Raw genomic sequence first — 22177 nt, 5'->3', positions numbered from 1 at the left:
ATGACCCGACCTGATGGGAATTTCCAGGATCGACACCCTTGGACAATTCACTTGATATAGCTGCAGAATTCATTCAAGATCAAGTTATCTATTGTTGACTATTTTGCTCCTTTAACTTAAGTCCCACATGGGTGGGAAGTGAAGGAGGAGCAAATCCTCAAATCTATAAAAATGAGGTTTAGCCTCATGGTTAAGTGCACCAGTTGAAAACTTATCTAGTAAGTTTTGACTTTAGTTAAATTCCTCTATTAACCTTTTGTAAAATGGGAAGAGGTGTAAAGTTAAAGTTTTACTAGTAGGGTAACTTTGTAGATGTGGTGAGGAGAAAAATTATGTGATTGTAACAATTTTTCACATAGTGAATTTTCTTCTATGAGTCTGATGGTTTTTCTCCTGTTTTGGAGTTTCCATGTAAATTTCTTGTGTTGTTATTATTTCTCTATTTTTCTTGTTATTTCTGCAAAGGGTAGATCCTAGGGGAGTAAATTCGGGAGGTCCAAATTCCCAACAATTGGTATCAGAGCCATTAGATTCTTTTTGTGGGGTGGAGCTTTGGTGTGGTAGTGTGGATATGTACAGTCTAAAGAGGTTCTGTCTAGGAGATTGAAAATTTTAAGTGTGTCTATTGTGACCCTCCAATCTTTCTTGGGAACTGACTTAGTGAGGTATTATTCATTTCTACGGTAAATTCATCAAAGTAATGTCAGAAAGTATGGTTTTAAATCCTATCAGATTTGAGGTGGAGAAATTGGTTTACACAAGGCGTTGAAGGGCAGATCAACCCCTGAAGTCATCAGTGATACTAGCGACTGGTGAAACGGCTAGTACAAGGAGTGGATTCGGCAAATGGCTCCAAATCAGTAAATGGAGATACTGGTATTGATGCTAATGTTGTGTCTCTCTCCATGGAAAAAGAGACATGTATATCCTCATGGCATGTCGCTAATTTCCAAAATTTCCATGATAGAAGATGTGTTAATGTTAGCAGGTCCACAAGTTTGCACACAGGCATTGGTTTGGCATTGATGCAAGGTGTGTGGTGGAAATTCATGTCGATGGCTGATGAACTTCCAGGAGAGCCAAACGTGAAAGTTACACCATAATTTTCAGCAAGGTTGTTTTCGACATGGGCCGAAGTGAAATGTTTGGAATTGGTTTATTCTGAGTAAGTATGTTTTTATGGTGAAGTATGATAGCGGAAGCTATGAAGATCTTCATTGAGGTGGAGGTTGACTGTGGGACCAGTCAAAGTCGCAAAGTGGAGATTGTTGACTATTTTGCTCCTTTAACTTAAGTCCCACATGGGTGGGAAGTGAAGGAGGAGCAAATCCTCAAGTCTATACAAATGAGGTTTAGCCTCATGGTTAAGTGCACCAGTTGAAAGCTTATCTAGTAACTTTTGACTTTAGTTAAATTCCTCTATTAACCTTTTGTAAAAGGGGAAGAGATATAAGTTAAAATTTTACTAGTGGGGTAGCTTTGTAGGTATGGTGAAGAGAAAAATTGTGTGATTGTAACAATTTTTCACATAGTGAATTTTCTTCTCTGGGTCTAGTGGTTTTTCTCCTGTTTTGGAGTTTCCACGTAAATTTCTTGTGTTGTTATTATTTCTCTATTTTTCTTGTTATTACTGCAAAGGGTAAATCCTAGGGGGTAAATTTGGGAGGTCTAAATTTCCAACAATTGGTATCAGAACCATTAGGTTCTTTTTGTGAGATGGAGTTTTGGTGTGGTAGTGTGGATATGTATAGTCTAAAGAGGTTTTGTCTAGGAGATTGAAAATTTTAAGTGTGTCCATTGTGACCCTCCAATCTTTCCTGGGAACTGACTTAGTGAGGTGCTATTCATTTATACGGTAAATTCATCAAAGCAATGTTAGAAAGTATGGTTTCAAATCCTATCAGATTTGAGGTGGAGAAATTGGTTTACACAAGGCGTTGAAGGGCAGATCAACCCCTGAAGTCAGCAGTGATACTAGCGACTGGTGAAACGGCTAGTATAAGGAGTGGATTTGGCAAGTGGCTCCAAGTCAGTAAATGGAGATACTGGTATTGATGCTAATGTTGTGTCTCTCTCCATGGAAAAAGAGATATGTATATCCTCATGGCAGGTCGCTAATTCCCAAAATTGCCATGATAGAGGATGTGTTAATATTAGCAGGTCTACAAGTTTGCACACAGGCATTGGTTTGGCATTGATGCAAGGTGTGTGGTGGAAATTCATGTCGATGGCTAATGAACTTCCAGAAGAGCCAAACATGGAAGTTACACCATAATTTCAGCAAGGTTGTTTTCGACCTGGGCCGAAGTGAAATGTTTGGAATTGGTTTATTTTGAGTGAGTATGCTTTTATGGTGAAACATGCTAGCAAAAGCTATGAAAATCTTCATTGAGGTGGAGTTTGGCTGTGGGATCAGTCAAAGTCGCAAAGTGGAGATTGTTGACTATTTTGCTCCTTTAATTTAAGTCCCACATGGGTGGGAAGTGAAGGAGGAGCAAATCCTCAAGTCTATAAAAATGAGATTTAGCCTCATGGTTAAGTGCACCAGTTGAAAGCTTATCTAGTAACTTTTAACTTTAGTTAAATTCCTCTATTAACCTTTTGTAAAAGGGGAAGAGGTGTAAAGTTAAAGTTTTACTAGTGGGGTAATTTTATAGGTGTGGTGAGGAGAAAAATTATGTGATTGTAACAATTTTCACATAGTGAATTTTCTTCTCTGGGTGTGGTGGTTTTTCTCATATTTTGGAGTTTCCACGTAAATTTCTTGTGTTGTTATTATTTCTCTATTTTTCTTGTTATTCTTGCAAAGGGTAGATCCTAGGGGGGTGAATTTAGGATGTCCAAATTCCCAACATCTATCTCGTTATTTTTTAAAATAAAAAAAGGCAAAAGGCAAAAGGCAAAACGCAAAAAGGTATACTAAAACCCTTAAGATGACATAAGGCCAGGGGAGTTCCCAATGTCTATATTTTCACTTGATTTCCTTGTGCTTACACTTTCACCTGATTCATAATGTTGCAGGGATACTCTTAGTGGTCGATCATCCTTAGGAGAATCCAGTATGACAGCATCAGAAACTTGAGTCCCCTTGGGAGAGGAAGCCAGTTCCATTTTGCTTTTATCCATATAACCCGCAACAATGCCTTCTTGAGCGATAGGTTTGTGGAGAATGGATAAAATCTAATGGGCTGCACAATGGAAAACAGAGTCACTGGGAGATGGATATAGGGTACAACAAGGAGTTTAGATCAGAAATGTAGGTTGTTGAAATGTCGAATTGTCTTTAAAGCAACCCAAAGCTTAACATGACGGAACCTGAGTGTCTGGGTTGTTAGGGACGTGTTTCACTTTCAATCTTTCACTGTTCGGCCGATCTTCACTGATGAAACTCGAGGGGGGCTCATCCTGCAAATACACCAATGCTAAAGTCAGTTAAGAGGTGATCGTATTCGAGTTTTTAATTATCAAAGATTACCTATATATATAGATACTTATCTTATTCAGGATTTATTGGAACGGATCAAGACTTATGATTTTGAATAATCGTATCCCTCCTTGCTATTTTTATCCTTCCGTTAAAGCTGGCGCAAGGTGGTGCCATGCATATCTCTTTTCAAATTCTTCTTGACTATTCCTCTATGACCCCTGGGCCCATCCTTTGGGCTTCTTGGTTTTTATTGTATTATGGACATTCTTATACATTCCAGGACCCTTCAGTTGGGATGGTCCCTCCAATTGTTATTATTATTATTATGGAATTTTTGCTCTACGTGAAAAATTTGAGCTCGAATGTGACGGCAATTCATTTTCTGGAACAAAACTAAGATCTGAAATTGAGCTTATCTTGTAGTTAAATCGATATCCTATAAGCTTTTTCTCCCCTTGAAACACATATTTTTGTAAAATTGTCGTATAAAGATCAGAATACTGTAAATTTCTCAGGTTAAATTCACCTTAGATTTGTTAAATCCCTTGCCATTATTTTAGTTAAATAGTTTATATTTTATCGGCTCAACGTTCAACATATAAACTTAAGGTTTCTCTAGAGAATGATAAATGCTGAAACGAAACAATGCAAATCATTTCATTGAAAATTTGAAGGTAGTGATTGAGATTATAGAAACTGAAATGAAGAGTTAATCTAGGAATCTAGAGGATGAGAGTTTTTGTCTTTATTGCTTACTTTGTGAATTGGTACACAGGTCATGCTCTATGATGATTACGAGAAACTCCTGGAATGCAGGCTCTTGAAGAAGGACAAAGTAGTAAGCTGTGGTGGATCGCTGACATTTAGTGCTTATCTTATTGACATCCTCGATGCCCAGGAAGGTCATAAGCCTATAACTGACTTGAATTCACAAGGAAGAGATATGAAAATCACCGGGAAACCTAGTTTGATGCATGGACAAAAGTTTAGGAAGGTCACCAAAAACAGTCCGCTTCGCACTAAATCATGCCGGATGGTCTAAGGCGATGCGTGATGAATTACAAGCTCTTCATGCAAACAACACATGGACTCTTTTTCCTCGATTCCCTGATATACAAGTAGTTGGATGCAAATGGGTCTTCAAGACCAAACTCACGGCAGACAGCACTCTTGACTGTCTAAAAGCATGTCTTGTCGCTAAAGGTTTTCATCAAATCGATGGTGTCGACTACAATGAGACGTTCTCCCCTGTTATCAAACCTGGCACCATACGAATTGTCATCAGCTTAGCCATTGTCAATCAATGGGATCTTCGCCAACTTGACGTAAAATATGCATTCCTCCATGGTTATCTCAAGGAGTCAGTCTTTATAGAACAACCTCCAGGTTTTATTGATCCCACTCTTTCTTCCTATGTTTGCAAATTAAATAAAGTCCTTTATGGTTTAAAACAAGCTTCTTGTGCATGGTTTGATAAATTTAGTACATTCCTTATTTCTTATGGATTTACGTGTAGTATGGCGGATCCCTCTCTTTTTATATGTAATTGCTCTCGTGGTATTCTTGTTTTACTATTATACATTGATGATATTCTCTTAACTGGTTCTAATCATGATTTTTTACATGACTTTACATGCACTATTGGTAGGTAATTTGCTATGAAAGATCTTGGTCCATTGCATTATTTTTTAGGCATACAGATTACTCGTATTTCTGCTGGGCTCACTATTTCTCAAACAAAATATGCTCTTGAAATTCTCGAACGAGCACAAATGCAAGATAGCAAGCCCATGGGCACACCTATGATGGCCCACACTAAAGGCCTTACTAGTGATATCCTGTTTCTCGACCCTTCCCATTATCGTAGTATTGTTGGTGCCCTTCAATAACTCACTCTTACACGACCTGACTTAGCCTATAGTGTTAATTTTGTCTCACAATTTATGCATGCACCAACCATTTCACACAATAAAATGGTAAAACGTATTCTTCGCTATTTACATGGCACTTTTGACCTTGGTCTTCATTTCAGTTCCCACTCTACACTTGATCTTTATGTCTTTTCAGATGTAGATTGGGCTGGTTGTTCTCACACCCGACGATCTACAATTGGATATTGTATTTTCCTATACGGACACTATATCTCATGGTCTGCTAAGAAACAATATACTATGTCTCGTTCTAGCACTGAAGCTGAGTATTGTGCCATGGCCCATACCACAGCCGAGCTTACATGGATTTCCTTTATTCTGCGGGATCTCGGTGTTCATCTCCCTTCTCCACCACTTTTATTTTGTGACAATCTCAGTGCTCTTTACATGACCGTCGATCCCCTTTTTCATGCTCGTAGTAAACATATCGAGATTGACTATTATTATGTACGTGAATGTGTTGCTCTTCGGCTACTTCCGACTTGACACATTCTTGCCGCTTTACAACTAGCTGATGTTTTCACCAAGCCTCTTGGACGACCTGCTCTTCAATTGTTGCGATCCAAACTTGGCCTTCTCTCTCGGCAAAGTTTGCAGGGGCGTATTGAAGATAAAAAAAGCAAAGTATCTATTGAAGACAAACAGGGCAAGGTGCCCAACGGCTAGTCCATGTACATATGGAAAGATTACAAGCAACGGCTACTAACCATAACTATCCACCTCAAGCTCTCAACACTCCCAACGGCTATCTCAATCTCATTTTAGAAAATATTTTATTTTCTTTCCATAGTAGAGAAAAATCTCTTTTTCTATGTAATATTTTCTTGATCTCATGTATTCAGCAGTGTATATATAAGAGAGAGGACTCTCAATACACTCTCACGTTGAGTGAGAATTTTCTCCAAACACCTTAAGTGCAATCTTCTTTAGTTAGACGACAGCATTTGCCAAGTAAACTTCTTGTAAAATATCCAGCTCAGGAACTCGGATGCAATTCAATCTATCATTTGCTTTTCCAGCAAAGATGGTTCTTGTTTGAGTCGCTCGCATCTAAATATTCCCCTGATAAAAAGCGCATTTTGCCTAACATTAGCATAGTGTGTATATGAGCCTGTCGCCTGCATACTCTGAAATTTGCTTGCCTCTCAGAGTTTAAGAAGAGCGAAGTGCAAAAGTATCAAGCACCGCAGACTAGTCCAGATACAACAAAACCAAGTACAACATGTTAGTTTGTAAATCCGGCTGATGTACCTTTAGTGGACAAATTTTTTTATGCATTTCAAATATGACTTTTTCCCTTTGGAGAATGTCTTATGAAATGCCGGAGCATTGTAGAATTGTGTCATTAGATGTACTAAAAGTGATTGATTGTTTGCCTAATTGATGCTTGTTGCTTAATGTTTCGTGCTTCTAGGGATTCATTGCATTCTGTCCTGTTTCTTTTTCCCAGTTTTGTTTTTACCTGTTAACATGCTCCCTTTTGCAATGTAGAATGGGAGGCTCTGTATACCACACAAGTAACTCAAAAGTATCACGATGACTTCTTACAACTTGTAACATGTGGATCCCTAGGGAGGCAGGTTGGCTTTGCCATTTCTTTTTAATTTCTTCTTCACAAGCCAATCATCTTGTTTGTTGACCTGAACAAGTAAAAAATTATATAACACCCATTCTCTAGGTCCATTTTAAATCTTCTAATTTATTTTATTGACTTTGTCACCAACCTCAAGTCACTCAATAATGTATCTGCATATCCTTGTTTAATAATGCATGTGTTTTTCTTAAAAAAATAATAATAAGAATGATAATAATGCATGTGTTTGCAGAGAGGTTCACTTAGTTTTGATGTCACACTTTTTTGGGGTCTCCATTCAGGTCATGCTGTTTGATGAAAGCAGGAAACTCTTAAATAGCCGATTCCTTAAGAAAGGAAGTAATAAGATCTGGTGAATCGATAGCTTTTGATTCTCATTTGGTTGAAATTGGAGAACATGAAGAAGACCGTAAGCCTTGAATCGATTTGAGTGCTCAAGGAAACAATTGCAATGTTGTCAAGGAAACCAGGATATTACATGGAAAAGGTCGGTAAGTATGAAGAGTGAAATACACCAATAATGCTCATTTGGTATTTGACCAATGATTGCTATACGCAATACTCCATCCACGTAGTATTATGGTTGATTTCATTTCGTATTCGAAGCTTGAAAAGAGTGAACTATAAAAGTACGGGGCACCAGTGAGAAGTCCAGATGCAGCAAAACCCAGCTCAATATTTTTTCTTTTTTAAACTTATCATTTTAGTTTGTCAGTTTGCTGCTTCGTTGAGAAACGTTATACTTTTTTTACTGACATGCTGAAGTTTTTTTCTTTACAATTTTTGTTCCAATTTTTAACCAGGCTCACCCCCATTTGTTACAACTCAATGAGACTGACTTTTGACACTTAATATGCCAATATGGTAATTTGTACATTAACAAGAGGGATACAGTTGGTCTGCCGTTCTGGTTTTGGCTCTAGTCCTCTCTTTTATTTTTCATTTTGAAGTTTCCACAGATCCTATTTTGGGAAAGTTTTTCGCACAGGTCTTGATCTTCCCTAATGAAAATATTTGGACTGGATGTGCAGGAGCACTCCAAAATAATTCTTGCTCAGAAAAGGAGGGGGATTCAAATTTTAGAATCTTTACTGTTGATGAGACCAAATTAAGCAGGAGATCTAGAGTCCCTACAAACAAGCCATTACGTGATGGTGCGTTAAAGATTACATCGAGCATCATTTAAAACGATATTAAGAAGCTTGAAAAGTTTTCTTCTATTTTCCATTTGTTTCTTTTTTGTGGCACCTTAATTTTGGTTTACATAATTACAGTTTTCTGGGTATCTTTCCATCCTACCTAAATTAGGAGTTTTACAAAGTTAAAAAATGTGAATGGTTCTTATACTCTCAGGCCCAAGGCCACATGTATAACTTCTAATGCAATTAAAAACTATGCCTATGCTAGCCGAGTCACATTAATAGAATTTAAGCAAAATGGTATGTTGCATTATATTCTTCTTGCTACTATATTTAAAGAGTTTTGTAAACCTCTCTACTTTTGGAGTTGAATTGGAGGAGTAAGAGTTCTACTAAATTATGAGGCCTTGGCGCTTCTGATTCTGTCTTTCACTTCTTTAATAGTCGTTAATTGCATTATACACTCTATGAGCATTAAGGTTTGGTCTGCATGCCCTCGAACGTCCAGTGGCATCAATGTGAAAGAATACCTTGTTGGTAGAGGTTTGGAGCTCTAAGAAACCGTCTTGGTAAACTTTGCGCTTCTGTGTCAAGTGCTTCGTGTAGGTCACCGTCCATCTCTTCACATCTGCCACTGCTATCATAAAAAATCAGAAGAGAGCCAATCTTTCACACAATAAGTTCAAAACTCGAACAATCGAGAGAGAGAGAGAGAGAGAGAGAGAGAGAGAGAGAGAGAGAGAGAGAGAGAGAGAGAGAGAGAGAGAGAGAGAGAGAGAGAGGGTGAAATTTTTTGAAGTTTCCAAATGGCGGGAACAGCTTGCCTATAAGAATTTTCTTCAGTTGGTTGAAGAGACGGCGTCGTTTAACTCTCGATGGGGTTGCCCGCAGGGAACTTGGGCTTGGGCCGGAAACGCAATCTTTGGAATCTTTGCATTGCTGGCTGACCCTTCGGTAATTTCCTTCGAATCAATGGCCATTTTTATTATAATGGTAACATTAGACTGACTAACATTAGACTCAACAATAAGGGAAATCGTCGTCGTTTTGCCGGACAAAACTCTGGGAGACATTAGTGGTTCATCTCATAACCTTAACTACGAGCCTTGAACATGAAAGGAAATCTGAACCCTGTTGCTAAATGTCTAATAGAAACAAGATAAAAGAGGAAATGTGAAAGCTGTGTATATTCTTCATGTTGATCTGTTTGTACAGTAGTGGTATTTATACACATAAGAATCTGATTATTGTTGTAATCGTAAGGGTCATATATGACAATACACAACATATTCTAGACTATTCTGCTCCTGAATACTGAGGTGGTGTAGAGGCTGAGTTGTCATTGCCATCTTTGGTGATATGGTTAACATCCCCTTGCGAGCCAAGCAGTCCTGGAAGGATTGTGAGGCTTGATCGAAGTGTGCAAAACCTTGAGACGGAAAGTGGCTTTGTAAAGATATCAGCAAGTTGATCCTTGCTTGAGAGAAATGATATTTGAAGAGTTTTGGCATGAATGCGATCCCGAACAAAATGAAAATCAATATCAACATGTTTCGTGCGAGAGTGCATAACTATGTTCACTGAGAGGTAAGTGGCTCCCAAATTGTCACAATAGAGAGTAGGTGGTTTGGGCAAAAAAATACCCAATTCAGATAGAAGTGACTGGATCCAAATTAACTCACACGTTGCATGGGCCAAAGCCTTGTATTCAGCCTCAGTGCTGGATCTTGCAATAGTGGCCTGTTTCTTGGAACTCCAGCAAACCAGATTTTTACCATAGAACACACAATACCCTCAAGTTGATTTTCTGTCATCTGGACACCCGGCCCAGTCAGCATCCGAGAAGGCAGCTAGTGTAGGAGACTGAGATGGTGTGATTTGGAGACCATAATCCAATGTATGCTTTAGATAGCGTAAAATACGCTTAACAGATTGCCAGTGAGATATACAAGGAGCGTGCATGTACTGGCACACTCGATTCACAGAGAAAGATAAATCTGGCCTGGTAAATAACAGATACTGTAAACTGCCCACCACACTCCGATATAAGGATGGATCTTCCATAGATGTAGAATCAAAAGCAGTAGGCTTAGTAGAAGGTGACATGGGACTACTCACAGAGTTACAGTCGAGCATATTTGTTTTCTTGAGTAAATCAAGAATATACTTTTTCTGAGATAATACAAGGCCATTAACATCTCGATGGCATTCTATGCCCAAAAAATAGTGAATCAGTCCCAGATCTTTAATGGGAAACTCAGCACTCAACAGAGTCACAAGTTGATCTAATGCAAATTGGTTTGAGCCCGTAAGTACCACATCATCAACATAGACTAAGAAGTAGATAATAACAGACTGATGCTGATAGATAAACAATGACGTATCAGACTGTGATACACGAAAACCCAATTCAAGAAGTTTGGAACTCAGCCGTGCATACCATGCACGAGGGGCCTGTTTAAGGCCATAAAGGGCTCGATTCAATTTGCACACGTAATGAGAAAATTGTGGGTGAATAAAACCCATTGGTTGTGACATAAAAACATCTTCATCAAGTGTACCATGCAAAAACGCATTTTGTACATCTAGTTGATGTATCGGCCAGCCAGATGAAATAGCAACAGATAATACCAACCTGATGGAAGTAGGCTTTACCACCGGACTAAAGGTTTCTGAGTAGTCCAATCCTTTGAGTTGGCTGTAGCCTTTGGCTACAAGGCATGCCTTTCGGCGTTCTATGGTGCCATCGGACAGGTACTTTGTCTTGAAAATCCACCGACAGCCCACGAGATTTTGAGAGGTATCAGGAGGAACCAATGTCCAAGTTTTATTGGAAAGCAAGGCATCGAACTCAAGTTGCATGGCCTTTCTCCATTAGGGAAACTTAGAAGCTTCGGTGACAGAGGTGGGTTCAGCAGGAATGACAGCAGAGGTTATATAAGCACGAGGGTGAGGCCATGAAATCGTCCCGTCGGTTCGTATTTTGGGAAAATGTTTATGGGATTTTGCTCTTGTTTGCATAGAATGAGTGTAAGAGACTATCGGCACAGGGGAGACACGGGTTTGAGAGGAAAGATTTTCAGAGGTAGGAGATGATGCCCTAGGTGAGAAAGGTAAAGGGCTAGAGTCGGGTGTGGGCTCAGTGGGTGGAGAAAGCTCAGTGTTTTGAGAAGCTGATGTGGGCTGAGCTGAGTGTGGGCCCGAAGACAAAACAGAAGGAATAAGTGAGTTTGAGGCAAGATTGGGTCCAGTGGGATTTAAGGACGGGTCTGAGGAGATGGTAGAGTAAAAAGAAGAGTGGGCCTGGAACTTGGATCAGAAGAGAGAGGCCAGGAAGTGTAGGAGGAAAGAGTAGCAAAGGGGAAAACACTTTCATCAAATAAAACATCCTGAGAGATGTATAATTGGGCAGTGGGAATATGAAAACACAGATATCCATGATGATCCGAACTATAGTCAAGAAATACACATGGGATTGAACGAAAATTCAGCTTGTGTTTATTATATGGTCTGAGATTATGCTAGCAAAGACAACCAAAGGTTTTAAAAAAAGTGTAATCAGGTCGATTGTGAAATAAAATTTCAAATGGAGATTTATTGTGTAAAACTGGTGTAGGCATTCGATTTATTAAAAAAACAGCAATGATAAAGGCATCGGACCAGTAAGTCTGAGTTGTGGAAGAATGAGCGAGTAATGCAAGGCCCGTTTCAACAATATGTCGGTGTTTTCTTTCAACGGAACCATTTTGAGAATGAGCATATGGACACGAAAGACAGTGAGTAATTCCAGACGAATGTAACAAGGTATTTAGAGATCGAAATTCTCCTCCCCAATCAGACTGTATTGCTCGAATTTTTGTATTAAGGAGAGTTTCTACATGACGCTTAAAAAATAAAAAGATAGAGACTACATCAGATTTACATTTTAAAGGAAATAACCAAGTAAATCTGGTATAATCATCGACAAAAGACAAGTAATAACGAAAGCCACCACGTGACAGAACTGGAGCAGGGCCCCAAACATCTGAAAAAAGAAGTTGTAGAGGAGCAGTTGAGCGAGATGCAGTAGATGCATAAGGAAGTTGGTGCATTTTAGCTTGGCAGCCAGAAGAACATAGACTAGAAGCTGATGGAGACGCTGACTTCACGGGTAGAGAGGCTTGTGAAATTATTTTCTGAACAACTGACATAGATGGATGGCCTAAACGCAGATGCCATTGAGATGGAGGGACTCGAACAACAGTGTGAGCTTAAGGTGAGAAAAGAGCAGGAGGGAAGATGTACATCCCATTGCTAGTAGGACCTTGAAGGAGTATTTTCTTGGTGCGAATATCCTTCACATAAAAACAAGAAGAGTGAAATTCAAAAAACACGGAGTTGTCCTCACAAAGCTTTTGGACAGAAATTAAATTTTTGGAAAGTGAAGGAACATGAAAAAGTTGAGGGAGTAGAAGATTGCCAGAGGTGGATGGAAGAGTTGAGCTGCCAACATGTTGAATGGGTAGAGAGTTTCCATCTCCAACACACACCTGTTCATCTCCTTTGTACTTAGATGGATTAATAGTTAGATTGGAAAAATTATGAGTAAAGTGATGAGTAGCCGCAGAATCTGGATACCAATTGCTATCAATTGAAGAGGCTGTGTCATTAGTGAAAGATGGAGCAGAAGTGAAGTGAGCTAAGAGAGATGGAGGTGGAGGTGATTGATAGCTATGATCAAATCTATAGTAGCAGGAAAGTGCAGAATGTCCGGGTCTATTGCAAACTTGACATGAAGGGTGATTTTGGGAAAAATAGGATGGGGTGAACCGACCATTATTTCGACCTCTTGCTCAGCCTCTATAACCTCCTCTGCCTCTAGACATACCACGACCCCTGGGAGTAAAGTTGAGAGAATTTTTTGTGGCAGCATTAACTGAAAATTCGGGTGAAGCAGTGAGGGTGGTCTGTTGGTGGGCTAAACGTGACTCATGAGTGAGCAAGTAACTATATACCTGTGAGGGACTGAGAGGTATGATTTGTGTAGTGATTGAGGTAACAACCGAATCAAAATCAGATCCCAAACCAGCTACCAAATAAGTGATAAACTCAGAGGAGGTTAGAGTTTTACCAGCAGCAGCTAGAGTGTCACGAAGGAGCTTAGCTTTTTGATAGTAGTCTGCAATGGAATCGGGTCCCTTCTTCAACGTGTTCAGTTGATACTGAAGTTGCATGACTCTGGCCTGCAACTGAGCTGCAAATAAGTCGGCCAAAATTTTCCAGACCTCACGTGAATTTGAGGCATCAAGAACATGAGCAATTAAAGACTCGGACAGAGATGAGATCAACACACTCATGATAGCCTGGTCTTGTTGTTTCCAGGCTAAGTATGCTGCACTCGGTGTTGTAGAGTTTTTGTCAAACATTTGAGGGGTGGTAATAGACCCATCAATATAACCATATAAATTCTGACCTTTGAGGTAAAGCATTAGTTGTGCCTTCCACAAAAGGTAGTTATCATGGTTTAGTCGAACATTGATACAATGAGTAGAGGAGGGGAGGGAAAAACTTGTGTTGAAGGTAGGTGTTGAATTCGGAGAAGGAGGTGTTTCTGTCATGGCTGAGTGTTGTTGGACGCAAGTCCTATTTGGCTCTGATTACCATAATAGAAACAAGATAAAAGAGGAAATGTGAAAGCTGTGTATATTCTTCATGTTGATCTGCTTGTACAATAGTGGTATTTATACACATAAGAATCTGATTATTGTTGTAACCATAAGGGTCATATATGACAATACACAACATATTCTAGACTATTCTGCTCCTGAATGCTGAGGTGGTGCAGAGGCTAAGTTGTCCTTGCCATCTTTGGTGATATGGTTAACAACGTCTGATGTATGTGCTGTCTGACCTGTATGCTTACACACATACTACTTAATCTCAATTAGTAAGTGTTTGATGCAGATTTTTGGATGTCATTGTCTTGTTGTGGACCGCCCAATCAATATCACATCAAAGAATGTTGAGAATAATGATAAATAGAACCTCTTCTAATGCAACATCCCACGAGGAATATGCTTGCTTTGGAGTTTTAGCTCTGAAAAATCTCCAGGAGAGATATTGTTTCATTAATTTATCAGAATTCTTTTAATTTTTTTGTTTAACTTGTAGAAAGAAAAGATGTTTTCAGCTGTACTAATTGTGAATGTATTGATATGATAAGATATAAAATAAACAATAAAATTTATCTCTTTCCATCTTTTAAACCAAGTGATTTTCACGTGATTTATGTATATATGACACCAAAGACCCGAAACAATGTATTCAACTTGATGACCCGATAGTCATATATAGCCGTCCCCACCAAAAATAGGAACCGATGGTTGAGTTGATCAACAGCTGAAGATAAATGTCAAAGACCAAATTGCACGGCAACAAAAGGGTAATCAAACGTTTACATAAAACCCAAAACTCTGATACTACTTGTTTAGAAATTGGAAGATGATGTATTGGTGGTTTAGGAATAATGAAAAAATGGTCTTGGAAAAGAGCAAGCACAACACTAATATTCAAAGGAAGACAACTATTTTTTGTAGCACTCGTCTTCTATTCAAAGGAAGACATTCCATGTATTCATTGGTCAACTCTACAAATTCTCGAATGGTTCCATGTTTTATCATTGCCTTCTCTCTCTGAGTTTCACTTTCTCCCACCATCTCTCTTTATAGAATTTTCTCTCCGTAATTTAAAACTCAATGAGCTGCTGTTAATTGACTCGAAGCCCGGGGACGGACTTTCACCAACTATGAATGGAAACCAAAGAATGTGTTGTCGGTGGTCCAAGTGAGTGTGAGTGATTTTGAGATGTGCAGTCAGGTTTGTTTTTACATAAAAAAAGGCTGTGAAGTGGTAAAATATGAGCTACACATTGAATCATTCACTGAAAAAAACATTTATAGCGTGAATTTAGGTACTGGATTCTATAAATCGTCAAAGAAGCACATCCAGTTTAAAACAGGCGATATCGGATATATATAGATCTATGTCTGAAGAAGAATCCTCTATCTCAACTAACAACATGAGTATGGTATAAAAATCCTTGCTCTAAATCAAAAAAAGTATTTTATTTTTTCTCCTTTGTTTTTGTCCTGAAGAATAGTAACTTCTAAACCTTTTTAACCCAGCTTAATGCATTGAATTTCTGACTGTACAAATTTCAAAAGAAACCTCTCCCCTTTTGCACCAAGTGATAATATCTAACGTGCTTCGAATGTTGAGATGCTGATTCCATTTGCTGAATAAGCTGCATTGTTGCTTGATGTAGAATCTGCTACCAATAAATCTGAATAGAAACCCGGCTGCCTTGGGATAGGCAATAAAATTTCACTGCTTAACATTAGAACCACAGAAGACATGTTTGGCCTATCTTCAGGTCTTTGCTGCACACATAACAGACCCACTTGAATTAGTCTTAACACTTCAGATCGTGTGTGTGCATCACCTACTGATTCATCGATCAGTTCCATTGCTCTATCTACAATCCATAGTCTCCATGCCTGAAACAAATTAATAACCATATTTTTGTGAGTTAAATTTCCATTAATAACAATATACTATCTTGGAGTATGGAGCTTTACTCTTATTATAAAGGTCCTGTTATCCAAGAATGCAATTCTTCATGCTTACATGTCCAAGAAGATTGAGGTGGTGGTCTGGATGGCAGAATCCCCTGTTCTTCTTCCCACTCAGTATCTCCAATACTAAAACTCCAAAGCTAAAGACATCAGATTTCACAGAGTACTGCCCATGCACTGCGTACTCGGGAGACATGTAGCCACTGCAAAGTATTATGCAAGGACAAGGAAAATGAAGTTCATAAACAGTCAAAGGTCACCAATAAGAGAAGATTAACCTACTTACTATGTTCCAACAATCCTATGGGTCTTGGACATAATTTGATCTCCCCGAAATGATCTAGCCAGGCCAAAGTCTGAAATTTTTGGATTCATGTTCATATCTAGTAAGATATTGCTAGCTTTGAGATCTCTATGGATGACCCTCAGTCTAGAATCTTCGTGAAGATAGAGAAGCCCTTTGGCAATGCCACCAATAATGTCGATGCGCTTACGCCAATCTAATAATTTGCTCTTTGTCTGGTCTGTCCAAGTTCACCTTTCATGTCAGTACAAACCTTGCTCAATTCTCAATAAAAATTTCATTAACTGAAAAAGATAACCAGACATGAATTTCCTGCTTTTTAGAAGGGTCAGAGCTCAAACCAAAAATAAAGGACTCCAAGTTTTTGTTAGGCATGTATTCATAAATCAAAATTTTCTCATTTTCTTCTGTGCAACACCCTAGAAGCTTTACAAGATTGCGGTGCTGAAGTTTAGCAATTAATTTGACTTCATTTATGAACTCCTTATGTCCTTGTCCAGAATTCATTGAAAGCCTCTTCACAGCTATCACTTGCCCTTCTGGTAGGGTTCCCTGAAAATCAAGAGGTTAGGAAATGCGTTCCAAAATAATAACTTCACAAATGGTGAGGATATTTTTGGTCTACCTTATACACAGGTCCAAATCCACCTTCTCCCAGCTTGTTGTTGCTTGAAAAGTTATTAGTCGCATTAGCTATGGCTATCAAATCAATTATCGATAACTCAATGTGTTCCTTCAGTCCTTCATTTTCACAATCTTTCTCGAGTCTTCTCTTTGCGATTCCTGGAATATTAGGAACTGAATTGGGCACGATTTTCTTGAACAGAAGAACTACTGAATGCAAGCTACTCAAATGCAATTCTAAGTTATGAACTAAAGAAATTTCTTAGCCTTATAAATATAGCTTTACCTTTGAAAGTAGACTTCTTCTTCCGTATGTATGAGATCACTCCAAGTGTTAGAATTCCACTGACTAATACTGCAGCGCCGGCCATGATTCCTGCTCGTTTTATCTTGCCGGTGTTCCTCTTTTTCCCATAATTTTCTGCCAACGGAGTTAGAGTTCTAATCAATCTTATATCTGACCATTCATCAAAACGCGGATTAATTTTGAACATGCTGACTAGGCGATGTTGTCCGAGCTATCCTCTATTCATTGTAAAAGAGCAAAATTCAGAGCAATTTTTTTTTTAATTTTTCAAAGAAAAAAAGAAGTAAAAAGTACCTAGTTCTGAACGGGCCATCTTTATGTATAGCTCTTGCCCACCCTGAGAGTACACAGCTATGTCACTCAGTTTCCCAAACCAAAGCAAGCAGCCACTCCCTTTTCCCCTAATATCTAAATTGGAATATGCTGTGCAAGAGCAGTTTTTCAAGCACAATCCCTCGCATTCATCGAGGCTCAATGTCGCATTAAACCAGGAGGAAGATGTGTCGGGCAAATTCAACCACGTGTACTTGAGGAAGCCATCTCCAATATTGCATACCAATGGAGTCCTTCGAACACATCCATCAGACCAATCTATTGATTTCCAATCTTTTGGAGACTTGGGTAAGAATCCTTCCAAGCATGCACATGCAGGAGACTTATCGCCATCGCAGGTAGCGTATGCACCACAGAATGCATAATTTTGACACGCGTCTGCCACGGATGCGGCGTAAAGCTCCCAACTGCGTGTTCGATCCACCCACATAAACCGCTGCGCAACGCCAGATGGGTTCATTATAGTTCTTGAAAAAACAGAAGTGTTTACGAGTTTGTACTCTAAATACACCTCGTTCCGATTCATCACGAATTCATACTCGAAGACTGGATTCCAACTTGAGCCCGGATATCCCGTAAAACGACGACCATTCCATGACCCTACTCTACCCTTTATCGTATTCCCCTTCATCAGAACTATTTGCGGAAGCCCACGAGGATCTAACCTTAGTGAAAAATCACCTCGAGCAGGATCTTCCGTGCTCTTCCAAGATGATATGAATCTATCTAGACCAGTTTTCAAGTTCCTTCCAAGCTTCATTTCCGGTAGTAATGTGTCACAAGGATAATCAAAACTCTGCCACAACAATCTCTCTGGATCATCAACATTTCTATCTTTCACAACAAGATTTCCAGTATCCAGGAGCTGTGCGACTGGATTAATTTCTGCTGTTCTTGATGTATTAGTTGACCAAACAACGTGATTTGTGCTATTGAGAAGGGTAAGAACTCCTTCATCGGTGACCGTTAAAACTCCGGAGTGATCTTTAAGCGGAGTGTCTCTGTTAGCCACCCATACGACTGTCCCAGAAGATATCGCGTACCATATTCCGACGTATCGGCTTTTTGAACTGCCTGGACTGAAAAATCCCATTTCAAATCTCCCACCGGCTGAAACTAATGTGTCGCCGTCTCTGATAGATTGACTGGAAGGAAGAGTGTCCAGCGCAATGGATGTTTCTAAGAGGGAGAACAATAGAGAGAATACAAAAGAATAGGTACAGGCTTCGGCCATTGGTTTTCAGTTTTCTTATGGTTTATCTCCTTCTGCTTGGGAGAAAGTATTGTATGGTAAATGCAGACAAGAGGAAATACATGGAGGGAACGGCAAGTTGCACCTATGTGTATACATCTCAGGAGCATTCACATTGACTTAGTCAAATGAAATGTTTGACCAAATTTTACATAATTTGACTCAAAAATCCTTCACATTAGATTGGATAAGTCTAAAATAATTTAGACTTTTGTTACAGTGATTAGCTAAAGATGGAAAATCACTACTCATTCATCAAACATTAAAATATTAATTTATCATTCCAAACAAATAAATTAAATTAATTAGAATATAATTAACATTTAACATTTAGAATATAATTATTATTAACATTTAATAATATTTTTTTAATATTAATTTAATTAGAATATAATTATTATTAACATTTAATAATACTTTTTTAAATATTAATTTAATTAGAATATAATTACTATTAACATTTAATAATACTTTTTTAATATTAATTTAATTAGAATATAATTACTATTAACATTTAATAATACTTTTTTGTAATATTAATTTAATACAATATAATTATTATTAACATTTAATAATACTCTTTCTAATATTAATTTAATTAGAATATAAGTATTATTAACATTTAATAATACTTTTTTAATATTAATTTAATTATAATATAATAATATTAATGTAATATAATATAATTATTAAATATAATATAATAATTATTATTAACATTTAATTGATAGAATTACAAAATGTGAGAAAATAAATTAAATAAAAAATTTATTAATTTAATAATATTTTATTATTATATAGAGAATAAATGGTTAATCCAATGTAGAGATTGAATTTTGATGGAGTGGGCAAATGTAAAAAAGTGTTGATATTGACCAAATTTGAAGATAAATTTGGCCAAACCAATGCTAATACATCTTAGAGCATCCACGTCCCCTTGAAATTTTTCTTAAATTTTAGCTAAAAGGTATGCTCTTTATAAATTTATAATAAATTTTACTTTTTATTAAAAATTCTCGAATTCTCGTACATCTTATGCCATATTATTTTTCTATTTTATTAAAATAATATTATTCTATTATTTCTTTATTATTATTTTTTTAACTTCTATTTTCATTTTTAATTACTAATTATTTTGTCTTATTCTTTTCTTTTCAAATATCACATTCTAAATTCATTTATAAATACTTATACGATTTTTTTCCTTGAATACAATATTATTTTTCAAACCAACATCAATATTAAAAATAATACTTTAATAAAATATATGAATTTTTCAATGCGGTGGTGTTTTGTTTATTTGATTTTATCTGCATATACTTGAGTAATATTTGATTTGCATTTGTCTAATGGTAACATTTTTTTCATTTTCATATAACAGTAATATTTTTTCAAGTTTCTTTAACAGCATCATGCATCTACATATTGTCTTGAGAATCTTTTTTCATTTCTCCAACGGTAACATTCTTTGTTCTCCCTGTATCAACAGTAATATTTTTTGTCCTTTCTCCAAAGGTAATATAATAACATTTTCAATTTCTACCTCCAACGATAACATATTTTATCCTTTCTCCAACGGTAACTTATTTGTCTTTTTTCCAACGGTAACATGTTTTGTCATATAAGTAACGGTAACTTTTTACTCTATAAATACGCATTCTAGTAGCATTCACGTTCTCAAACCCAAGTCTCATTTGATCTAAGAATTGAAATTTAACATTCCCCCTCGTCTCCAATTCCCTTTCATCAAATGGTTTATTCATTCTTTCACAAATTACTCACATACTTATCACCTGAAAATGAGTTAGAGGCTATTCTTAATGCCGAGGCCGATAGAGAGTCATCGAGGCATCGTGGCAATCGCTAACATCATAAATTTATTAGGCGTGATCATATTTAAGAACACAAGCACTTATTCCGTGATTATTTCATAGAAAATCGAGTATATCCCTCAAACCTATTTCAAAAAAGATTTCGGATGAGTCATCTCCTATTTCTTCGTATTCTAAATGAGGTAGAAGCTTACAAGCCATACTTCGTCCAGAAAAGAAATAATTCTGAAAGACTCAGGTTATCTTCTATGTAAAAGATAACTACAGCCCTTAGAATGCCGGCATATAGGGTTACTACAGATTTTATGGATGAATACATATGTATTGGTGAAAACACCGCAATGGAGAGCCTAAAGAGATTTTGCAAGACAATGTTAAGTGTTGTTTCAGATAAATATTTGTGTCTCCAAATGCTGATGATATTGCTCGATTGCTTGCGGTTGGTGAACAACGAGAATTCCCAGGAATGCTCGGAAGTATTGATTGCATGCATTAGAAGTGAAAAAACTGTCCCGCTGTCTAGAAAGGTATGTACTCTGGCTATATCTATGAACCAACTATTATTTTAGAAGCAGTTGCTTCATATGATCTTTGAATATGGCATGCATTTTTTGGTATGCTTAGTTCACATAACGATATTAATGTGCTAGAGAAATATTTTATTTTCACAAAATTTGCCCAAGGGCATGCTTCTCCAGTCAATTACACAATAAACGATAATGAGTACACTATGAGGTACTACCTTGCGAATGGTATTTATCCCAAGTGGGCAACGTTTGTGAAGACAATTCCACAACCCCAAGGAAATACGAAGAAAAATTTCGCCGTAGCACAAAAATCCGCAAGAAAAGATGTCGAGCATGCATTCAGAATACTTCAACAATGATTTGCAATCGTCCTTGGACATCCTCAGATTTTTATAGTCAATAAGCTTACAAATATAATGAAAGCATGTGTTATTCTACATGACATGATCATTGAAAACGAGTGTGATGATAGTGGGGGTCCAAACATGGAGTACAATCAACTTGATGATCAAATTCCAGAACTGTCACACAATCCAACCTCAGAATTTCTGAACTTCATTTAGCGCCATCATCAAATTAGAGACAACTCAGCACATCATCAGCTGCAAACAGATTTAATTGAACATCAATGGGAGATTTATTCCCAACAGTAGAAAGGAATTTCCTATCCATTTAATATCGAGATTAATGACAAGAAACATCTATCCATTTATGCAGTCTCCATTGCGTACTTGCTAAACATATAAATTATAAAATAGAACAAGTGCCAAATGTCCCCACGTTAATCATCAACATGCAATCTCAATATCTATCTATTCAACTAGGTATATAAACAATAAATTAGAAGTTATACAAATGTCCTTTGTGAAAAAAGAATAAATTACATCAAGCCCGATAATCATCCATCCAAACTAGTTCGTCTCGCCAATATCTCCATCTAAAGTTGCTAGAAATATATTTGCTGAATGCAGGGCAACGTACTCACATCGAGCAACATCATTTGCTCCTCCTGCTCTGAGTTGGCGATTTCCACCTTCTCTTTTTCCAACTGCAGTCTCTTGTCCTCTTGTTTACTTTTATCTCTCTCTCTCTCTCTCTCTCTCTCTCTCTCTCTCTCTCTCTCTCTCTCTCTCTCTCTCTCTCACACACACACACACACACACACACACACACACACACACACATGCCATCTTCTCGGCCTTAAGTCGAAAAAGCTCTTTCTCTTGATTACGCGACTCCTCCAGGAGAGTAAACTTATGCTTGCTCAGCTCTAGAATTTCATCTGATGACCTTT

At 37.6% G+C, this 22177-nt stretch overlaps 1 protein-coding gene across 1 annotated transcript; it reads right to left on the bottom strand.

Annotated features, from left to right (window-relative positions):
* Nucleotides 1-15078: 15078 nt before the first annotated feature.
* On the bottom strand, nt 15079-18585 carry LOC122280932 (G-type lectin S-receptor-like serine/threonine-protein kinase At4g27290). Its single transcript, XM_043092067.1, has 7 exons — nt 17234-18585; nt 16919-17053; nt 16634-16791; nt 16350-16560; nt 15991-16228; nt 15757-15907; nt 15079-15626 (listed from the first exon to the last, which is right to left on the bottom strand). The coding sequence occupies exons 1-7, from the start codon at nt 18504-18506 to the stop codon at nt 15327-15329; spliced, it is 2466 nt and encodes an 821-aa protein (XP_042948001.1). The 5' UTR covers nt 18507-18585; the 3' UTR covers nt 15079-15326.
* Nucleotides 18586-22177: the final 3592 nt, after the last annotated feature.

The sequence above is a fragment of the Carya illinoinensis genome, chromosome 11 (genome assembly GCF_018687715.1).
Source record: "Carya illinoinensis cultivar Pawnee chromosome 11, C.illinoinensisPawnee_v1, whole genome shotgun sequence".
Lineage (NCBI taxonomy): Eukaryota > Viridiplantae > Streptophyta > Magnoliopsida > Fagales > Juglandaceae > Carya > Carya illinoinensis.
This window is presented reverse-complemented; position numbering and strand designations above follow the sequence as displayed.

What these genes read in the sequence shown, in the direction of transcription:
- LOC122280932 (XM_043092067.1), bottom strand. Translation starts at nt 18,506, where the DNA reads ATGGCCGAAGCCTGTACCTATTCTTTTGTATTCTCTCTATTGTTCTCC. An exon ending in GATGGCCCGTTCAGAACTAG is followed by an intron (nt 17,054 to 17,233) that starts GTACTTTTTACT and finishes CTCCGTTGGCAG; the next exon opens with AAAATTATGGGAAAAAGAGG. An exon ending in CATAGGATTGTTGGAACATA is followed by an intron (nt 15,908 to 15,990) that starts GTAAGTAGGTTA and finishes AATACTTTGCAG; the next exon opens with TGGCTACATGTCTCCCGAGT.